This window comes from Brassica oleracea, chromosome C6 (assembly GCF_000695525.1).
Source record: "Brassica oleracea var. oleracea cultivar TO1000 chromosome C6, BOL, whole genome shotgun sequence".
NCBI lineage: Eukaryota > Viridiplantae > Streptophyta > Magnoliopsida > Brassicales > Brassicaceae > Brassica > Brassica oleracea.
The window spans coordinates 17,610,549-17,620,357 of NC_027753.1; the positions used below are offsets into that span (position 1 = coordinate 17,610,549).

At 34.2% G+C, this 9,809-nt stretch overlaps 1 protein-coding gene and 1 pseudogene across 1 annotated transcript; both read left to right on the forward strand.

The window, feature by feature from the left end:
• The first annotated feature begins 1,277 nt into the window (after positions 1-1,277).
• Positions 1,278-2,884, forward strand: LOC106299078. Its single transcript, XM_013735212.1, has 6 exons — positions 1,278-1,738; positions 1,849-1,963; positions 2,077-2,158; positions 2,309-2,360; positions 2,472-2,526; positions 2,629-2,884. The coding sequence occupies exons 1-6, from the start codon at positions 1,391-1,393 to the stop codon at positions 2,814-2,816; spliced, it is 840 nt and encodes a 279-aa protein (XP_013590666.1). The 5' UTR covers positions 1,278-1,390; the 3' UTR covers positions 2,817-2,884.
• A 4,602-nt stretch (positions 2,885-7,486) lies between these two features.
• LOC106299023 lies at positions 7,487-8,416 on the forward strand (annotated as a pseudogene).
• Positions 8,417-9,809: the final 1,393 nt, after the last annotated feature.

Here is a 9,809-nt window from a genome sequence, read left to right on the forward strand (position 1 = left end):
GATTGTAGAGAAGACATGTGGCAAAATCACTTATCAAATAATGTATAGGGGATGTACAACATCCATGATTGTTTGAACCGGATTTGGTCGAAAACAAGTGAGAGACGAAACTCATCGGTAAATTAGTAACAAAGGTGTTTTATTAGATCAATGAGAAGAGGTTTGCCGGTTACAAATAAGGAAACAGACGGTGAAACAAGCCGGTGTAATAAAGTTCACTGGAAAAGTACAAGTCGGTAAGAATAAAGTAAGCAAAACCCTAATTCTAGTCGGCAAGTGTGTTGATTTTCGGATCCCTTTTTTAATGTTTCTATGTTTCTTTTTATAGCTGTTTCTCACTTTTCCTTACTCTAAGTTGCCTTGTTTAATGGGCTTTAGCCCGTCGGGTCATATGATCGGGCTGATGAGCCCAGTCGCTAAGGCGATCACTTTTAGTCTCCTGCTTGAATCAGCTAAAAGTAGTCACGAGCTGAGCTGGTGCTTTGTCGCTCAGCTCATGGAACCGAGATGATACTCAAACTTATTATTTGATAGGCCTCGTGGAGGGATACAATCCACCTCCTACCTCCTACAATAATTACTACTCACAAGGACCCTCTGACTTTATAAGATAGTTTCAGGATTTGTAGTTTTGTTTTGGCCTACTTTGATAGAAAGAAAACAAGGAGTTTGAGTTAAATACTGAGGCCACAGATAGGTACATAACAAAACCGTTTATAATACTGTAAAAGCTGTCGGACCAAAGTCCGGTGGACCTCATGGGATGGATTGATGGATACGTAAGGCAGAGAGCTGGGCCAGCAATAAGTGACTGGAAGAACTATTAAGGAGAAGTGGAGGAAGAGTCTACAAAAAAAAGAAGTTGGAGGGATGGACTCAGCAACCCTGGTTACAATCATATATGCTTCTTTAAAACACACATATATATATATATATGTGTCTAGATAAAAACCTAATGAAATGAAATGAGAAAATGCATATAGTTGAGCACAAAACCAAACCCAACCAAGATTTCATAATTCAAAATGGAATCAATGTCTAATATCCGAGATGTTAGAACATTAACTTTTGTAATTAAGGAATACACAATCTTTGTTCAAAAAAAAAAAAAAAAAGGAATACACAATCAGAAAGTTTGGAACGAGATGCTTTGGATTTCTTGATACGGAAGAGTAAGAGATGCTATAAGATTCCTTGTAACACAAGGCAACCTAGAACATTAAACGGTTAGAACAAGTAAAGAACTTTGCAATAACAAATCATATTAAACACATGATTATAACAAACATCAATCTTCATTTTTAGCGTAGTACATTTTACAAGTCAGTTTTCTAAGCATTACCAATTATCTTCACCAAAAACTTCTCAAGATTTTATAGTATACCAACCAATGGCCTCTATGGTCAATATTATGAATCCAATGGTTTCTAAAAACCTCATTACCAATTTCAAAGCTTTTCGTCTCAAACCCGATCTACCTTCTCTACAACACACTAGGGTCAATGCAATCAAGAATGGTCCAATAAAAATGATGATGAAGTATGGCTCACGGAGAAGTATTGTGGTTTCGTGTTTAGATCAACCTATTTCTATGCCAAATCAGCTCTCGGGATACGACGCTGTTATGAAGTTTTATTCGTCTATCAACGAGAAGAATCAAGATCAACTAAGAAATTGCATCTCCAACGATTGCTTTGTTGATGACTTTTCCTTCTCTAAACCTTTTCATGGGAAAAAGGTAAGTTTCGTTTTTAAATGGGAACTCTTCTGTGTGTATGTAAGTCTTACATTTCAAAACTTGGTTTTGTTAATGAATTAAGAACAATGGATGTTAATATTCTTTTGCAGGAAGCCATGAAGTTCTTTGAAGAACTGGTGAACAGTATGGGACAAAACGTAAAGTTTTGTGTTGAAAATGTTTGTGAAGGAGATGGATATAATGCTGCTGTTAATTGGCATATAGGTACGTACGTACGTTTACTACATCACTAAGCCTAATTATACTTTAATTAAATAATACATTATTTAAGTTATATATGTACTTTCCAAATTTGTTTTCTATTGCTGTAATAAAAGAATGGAAAGGACGTAAAATTCCATTTACGAGAGGATGTAGCTTCTATGAATTTACAGACGAAGGAGGAATACTGGTTATAAGGTAAATCGTTTTCTTTTGGAAATTTTAATATTCTTAGAATTATTTACTTTTGTAACCTATTATTATCTTAATTTTTGGAAAAATGTATTTATCAAAAGTTCAAACTCAGTAAACAAATAATCTCACAAACTATTTGACAAACTATTTCAGAAACGCGAGGATTCTAATTGAATCGCCAATTAAACCAGGAGGAATTGCATTGGTAAAAATATTAGCTCTCAATTTTTACATAGAAAAATGGAAGACAATCATTAATAGTCTGATGATTTTTTACATTCCTTTATTATTTTGTTATCTTGAATTATTTTTCCAGACTTTGCTAAAGAACATAACGTTCTTGTTCGACGAGTTCCCACAAGTTGCTGACTGTATGTTTCCTGTTTTTATATTTTCGTTAGTTATAAATACTAATTTAAAATTTGTAGCTGTAAATCTGTGATGTTTCTTACAGATATTTTTGAATGTTTCAGGGTTTTTGGGGAAGCCTTATGAGATAATCCAATTAACATTAAGAATGTATGGTCTGTTTTTGGCGCCTATCATTGGCCATGTAATTGCAAGCTATCTGAAGCTATTGAACAACATGACCGAGTTCTTCTTACTGATTTTGAATATTATCATCAAAACTCAAAGTCTGTTCTTTAAATGGAAGAAATAAGGATTGTGTGGTTTCTAATATCTTCTGTTCTGTTATAGTATTTTGGTTAATAATAATGTTTTAAGAGAATAAACACTTCCAATTTTTTAATATTTTGGCTGTTTCTAACGAACTTCCTAACATCTTTGGTTCCTCAATACTAAGAGGGTATGCACAGCATCAACGTTCCACATAGTTCACTCTTTTCATACATTATTTATGTGGCTGGCTGGTTCGTGCATTTTTTAGCTTAATAGCTGATAATTGTTGCATTAATCCTGAAATTTATGCAATCTTGTAAAAATTGACACGTGCATGACACATGGGTCGTTGTGAGCTTGTAACCCTCCGAACATGTGAGACTTCCATCGAAGAAACATTTACACTATTCAGTTCATGTGAATGACAGTGGTTTCTAATCAAAATTTCGTAACTCAAACATGGTAAGTCTAAAACATATGCTACTTTTGATCTTAGTATAACGGTATCAAGATTCTACCAACTATATTGATATTGACGAGTTATATGAATATTGTTACATAGCTCTAAGACTAGGAAACAAGTTATATAAAGAGGCGGGACAACCTCATTTGCGTTCTGTGTCAGGAAACATTCAGAAATGTAATTAAGATTGGCTCATTACAAGGCATTTGTTTATAGCTCGGGTGACTAGGAAACCCAGTTATTCAAGGGACATTCTCGATTCTATTGACAGACAAGCTTACTTGTGTTTGTTATCAGGGGCATTATGGCATCAGGGACACTTTAATATTACCTCTAGGATGAGGCATTTGTTTATAATTCAATTACTAAAAACCGCGGATTAGCTCATTTGCATTATGTCATCTGGGACATTCCAGAGAGGTAATAAAGATTAAGAGGCATTTGTTTATAGCTCAACGATTTGAAACCGTGGGACAATTTTCGTTTTAGCATCAGGAACACTACAAAGAGGTAACTGAGATTACCTCCAGAACAAGGCATTTGTTTGTAGCTCAACGATTATAAACCGTGGGACAAGTTCATTTGGAAATTTCGAAGAGGTAAGATTACCTCGAGGACGAGGCAAATATTTATAGCTCAGTGACTAGGAAACCATAGGACAAGCTAATTCACGTTCTGGCATAGATGTCACTTGAGAGAGGTAATTAAGGTTCCTCGTTTCTTGTATAACACACATATGAAACACACATCTAAGTACTTTGGGTGCAACTGGATTTACATTTTTGGAATGGAATTGTAAGGAATGGCTTATTCCTTTGGATTCCAATTTTTTTTACCATTTACTTTGAATACAAAATAAATCGCATTCCAAAAATTCATGTAGAATAAATGGAATCAAAAGGAAGTTATAATTCATTCATGATAGAAAAAAAAGAGTAGATGGAATGAAATCAAATTAATTAAGAAAATGTTTTTAATTAAGTTAGATATTATGTAACTTGTTTATTGTATTCAAATAATAGATTTTCTAAGATTCTTGAAGTTTAAAATTCTTGTACACGTTTTGTTAATAATTAATAGTGGAAATTTTGGAAACACTCATTGATAAAGATGCCTTTAACTAATGTTAATAATAAAAATTGTATTGGTTTCGACATAATAATTATTTATAAGCTATATAAATTAAAACACCTCCCAGTAAATTCATTATCAAACCTTAATTTTCTGTTACATATGTGTATATAGCTTTATATTTGAAACGAACTAACTATACAATATGTTAATTTAAATTTAAATTTCATTTCATTTCATTCCATTCCTCTAAAAAGTTATCATTTGTGTTACAAAAATATTTCTCTGCAATTATTCATTCCATTTATTTTACACTTCCATCATTCCATTAGTTGGTATTCCATTTTCTTTAATTCCTTACATTCATAATATTCCAAAACTTGAGTACCAGTTACTGCCTTAGATTTCACAACAGTTTTAGAGTGAAAGTTACAATGTCATGTATAATATTGAAAAGCAATCAAAATTCTTTCTAATAAAATGTTCTTACAAAAATGAACTCTTGGGGAAAGTTTAAGTCCCAAAATTAAAATAAAATAAATAATATGCACGGGAAACAAAAACCAAACTAAACACAAGGAAAAAAAACAATTAAAACCAAGATGCATAAAAACTTATTAATAGCAAGAACAAAATGATTTATAGAGAAAGAGTGAAAACTACAAAGACAAAAACCAAGGAAGACGACATATTTCTCCACCAGAAGTATCGTATAAGACCAATTACACACGAACTTTTAACATCGTCTTAATTCTACGTATAAGAAATCCTTTTACTTATTATTCCCGAATTCAAAAAAAAAAAATCGAAACCTGGATCCACTTAATGTTTTAGGTGGGAACTAAAACCGACACTGAGCTAATTTAGATATGTATACTGTTTCTCAATTTAAACATAACCAATGGTTAACCATGTTAAACCTAAATGACCCGATAAAAAAGGATAAACCAAGATAACCCAACCTGATAACCCGAATCTAAACCCTTGAGGATTGAAACAGATCTTCTTTCACCTTCTGTAAATTTGATCGTCTGTACAGAAGGTGGCTTTCAGCGTTGACTTGTGTTTAGTTGACTCAAACAATTATTCCAAGCCACGGTGCAATGCGGACAATGAGGACTGATGAGCCAATGAAGAAAAGAGCTTAATTTGTTAGGATCGAAGGTCAGAGTCTCAACTTCTTTAATGTTGCCTTTTCTTGGGCATATCTGATTGTAATTTTTGCTGACATTAGATATTAGCTTTACCCAAATGTTGGTTTTGTTAGATATATGTTCAACAGAACAGTTTCAGTCTCTTGTCCCATCGCTTTTGTAAGAACTCGAATAGTGGAAATCATCAAAATATAACCAAAGCATACTCTATCATACATAACCTTAGGCTCTTGTCACAAGCCATCAAACGGTAGAGGCACTTGCTGTCACTACCGCCGCTACCTTTATCTTTACCTCCTATTTACTCTCTTAAAGAATTCAGCCACGCTCTACTTCTTGAAGACAGTGACGTTTGAGAAGAGAAGCTGTACATCTCTGTAATAAGTGAGGCTTAAAGAATCAACTTTCTTTGTATGATCTCAGTGTCCAAATATTGCTTAAGCTTGTTTTAACTTAGTTATGGACTTATGGCATTGTTCTAAGTTCTAAAAATGTGTTTATGATTATTGCACTTTGACGAAAGGGTTTTACCTGGATTTGTATGTTGGTGAGTAGATGCCGAAACGAGAAGCTTCACTTTGGCGTCAAGACAGCAAGCATCTATGGCTGATGGTGTTTCATGGGGCATGGGGGGAAGATGCTACTAAAGTGAATGGAGTAAAGAAAAAGCTACCTCGAATTATATTTTAATCATTTGCTAATTTAGGAGATTGCATATCCACGACTGGGCTACTGACACGTTCTGATCAAATGGGATGTTGTGGGCTTGAACCCTCCGAACAAGACAAGCGACTTTCATTCTAAAAGTGAGCGAGTATAAGCCTTTAATTCGTCCCGCATCGATTCTGTAGAGAGACATGTGATATTGAGTGGGTCTATAGCAGAAGAAGAAGTGCAAGGCTTGTAAAATATGATCCTTCAGGTTTAAAGGGGAAATGAGGATCGGGTTTATTCTCGCATAAATGCGTGAAGAGTGTTCCGCTCAAACCTTTTACGACAATTGGGCGCTCCAATTTTCATATCATCTGATCCCTGTCATTTTTCAATTTTTTTAACTTATTTTTCTTAATCGTAATTAAAAAAAACTAGGAAACAAACCCGCACATTCGCGAAGGAGCCTTGTAGATTCTTTAATAAAAATTTAAATTATTTTAACAATATTAATAATGTGTACCTATACCTAATATTTATACTTTTTTACTTATTTAACTTTTTATTTTATATTATTAATCTCAAACATTTATTAACTTTTATCATATATAAAATTTGAGAGATGTACATATTATGTGATGAAAATAGAATGCCAAATAAACTGAAAATTTCTCAAATAAGCAAAAGAATAAGATAAAATCTCCAGCTCCTTCTCTCTCTAGAGCTTTTTTTTTGTTTCTGAAACATTTTTCTCAAGTCGAGGGTTTAGAATCTTCAAAAAAGGTATGTTCTTCAAAGATTAAAGAAGAAGTATGAAAGGTACGTCGTTCAGAAACTAAAAGAAGCATGTGAAAGAGCGTGTCGTTTAAAAATTAAAAGAGACGCGTAAAAAGGTGTGTCGGAGTAGGACACGTCTTTTGCTAAAACAGTTTGATAATCTATCTATCTCTCTCAAACGCTTCTTTATTTTTTTTTTCTGAAACATTTGTTCTCAAGCGGGGGTTTATAATCTACAAAAAGGTGACTCGTTCAGAATTAAAAGAGACATGTGAAAGGATGCATCATTCAAAAATTAAAAAAAAAGCATGTAAAGGGTGTGTTAGAGAAGAACACATCCTTTGTTAAAACAATTTGATGTTCTAAACATTTAGACCAAAAAAAAAAAAACAATTTGATGTTCTCTCTCACCTCTCTGAAGCGCTTTTCTGTTTTCTTTTTTGTTTTGTTTCTGAAACACTCTTTTTCAAGTGGAGGATTTATAATCTAATAAAATGGAGTGTCTTTAAGAAAGTAAAAAAGGAATGAAAAAGATACGGCGTTCAGAAGTTAAAAGATACATGTAAAATGATGCATCTGAATGCCGTATCTTTTTCATTCCTTTTTACAAGAATGTGTGGAATCTAAAAGTGGCGCCTAAAGTCAAAATGTTTGCTTGGAAAACACTTAAGAGAGCCTTACCAGTAGGTGCGCGTTTGGTAGAGCGGCATATAGACTTTGACCCTCGCTGTAAGCGCTGTGGGGAATCTGAATCTATTATTCATCTGTTATTCCATTGCCCCTATGCCCAACAGGTATGGCATGACGCCCCCTTGGCTAGAGGCTTTGATCCTAGAGGAATAGTAGATTTGGAAGCTAGCTGGACAGCCCTTTGTGCAACCCCTTCTCTGCCACCTTCAGAGGTAGTAAGCAGCCATCTGGTCCCATGGATTCTCTGGATCATATGGAAAGAACGTAACAATTTAGTTTTCAAAGGCTGTTCGGCTTCCACGGCGGATTGTCTCACTTTAGCTATCAAATCAGCAAAAGAATGGGATTTAGGACTCAACGTAAAGAAGGTGACTTATCCAAAGCCCCTCCGGTTGATGTTCCGCAGAGCTCAGCTTCAACAGTTGTCAGAACAGACGCAGCTTGGCGAAAAGAAGATAAGAAAGCCGGTCTTGGCTGGACAGTGAGATCTGTTACATCACATGAGCTTCGCCAAAAGAAACAAGTGGAACATGTCTCCTCTGCCTTGATGGCTGAGGGACTCGCTATCAGAGAAGCTCTGCTATGCTGCAGACGCCAAGGTCTGAACTCCATCCACCTACAATCGGACTCTTCCCAGCTGATCAGAGCCATAAACCGCAAAGAACCTCTAACCGAAATTCATGGAATCCTCTCGGATATCCTTAATCTATGCTGCTCTCCTTCAATGTTGATTTCCTTCTCTTGGATCCCTAGGGACCAAAACTTTGTTGCTGATTCCTTATCAAAGGAAGCACTTTGTATGGTTGGGGCTTTTACTGCTCCCACCTAACTTTGGTTTGAATTTTAATGCAAGTGGTGTTCAAAAAAAGAAAGAGTGCATCGATCAGAAATTAAAAGAGGCGTGTAAAAGGATGATTAAAGGACACATGCATGGCCAAGTGAAGAGAACTAAGCAAATTTAATGATTGTTCTTCTCGGGATACCGTTAATTAATTATTGTTTATATATTTTTTACAAACTGTGATAAATTAACCGTAAGATAAATTTTCATTTTCTATAAAACAAATGATGTTAGTGGAAAACAAAAACAAGTTTGCTATTATAATATATATGTAGACGATATGGTCTTTCTAAGATTATGTAAATTACTTCAACAGAAAACATTTATAACCGCTGCATAATAATCAGCCAAGAAATATGGTTAATAAACGCCTCATACAATAATCAAGAACTTAAGTGTCACAAAACAGTTAAAAAACTATCTACAATCTATGCAATCAGTTAAATGCAATCTCTATCTACCATGGATAGCTAATCTGATTTAGTAATACATACTGTCAAACAAACATTCCCCTAATTCAAAGATTCATATTAACAGAACATGGAACTCTTTACTATTAACTTTTGTTAAATGAAATAATCATAGAAATTATTAACAGTTCTGCTATTCCTTGCAATTTTGTCAACGACTTAGTGAAGACATTGAGTTTCTGAAAAAGATGATATTTCTGATTGTAAATAACTCCATAAAAAGTTAAATTAAAAAGTAAGGATGGTGAGAGAAAGTATGAAGAAACCATGTACAATTTGTCAATCTATTATGGAAAGATTCAATGGTTATTCTTGTGAGAAGATACATCTTTTCTATTACGAAAGGTGTCTGTGGTTAAGCTTTTTAAAATATGCAACTTTTCATAGTATGTAGACTTTTGCCTAAGTTAATCTACAATGTCATAGTGTAGATTCTAAATGAAATTAGAGATTAGAGATTAGAGATTAGGAACAAATACAATCATTATTTTTTTATAACACTTACCACCATTGATTATTCTATTAAAATGATGACATACTCCAATGAACAATTTTTTTTTTTAAATGGTGAAGGAAAAGATAAAGGGACCTTATATAAATTTCTTAAAAGTTTCTAATATCAAAGAGTCCAATCACTACAAGAAAATAGCGGCATACTGAGGAAAAAAATCGTCGGTATGTCGTCGGAATAACGCTATTCCGACGACATACCGACGAAAAAAGTCCTCGGAAATAACTCCTCGGAAATTCATCTTTCCTCGGAAATCCCTCGGAAATTTCCGACCGAATTCCGAGGAAATGAATTTCCTCGGAATATTCCGAGGACTTTTTTCGTCGGAAATTCCTCGGAATATTCCCAGGAAGATGTCGTCGGAATATTCCGAGGGATACACTTCCTCGGAATATTTCCAAAATT

Bases quoted from the DNA above. Each gene is read 5' to 3' on its own strand.
- LOC106299078 (XM_013735212.1), top strand. From the start codon at position 1,391: ATGGCCTCTATGGTCAATATTATGAATCCAATGGTTTCTAAAAACCTC. The intron at 1,964-2,076 runs GTACGTACGTAC...CTGTAATAAAAG, and splicing joins TGCTGTTAATTGGCATATAG to AATGGAAAGGACGTAAAATT. The intron at 2,527-2,628 runs GTATGTTTCCTG...TGAATGTTTCAG, and splicing joins GTTCCCACAAGTTGCTGACT to GGTTTTTGGGGAAGCCTTAT.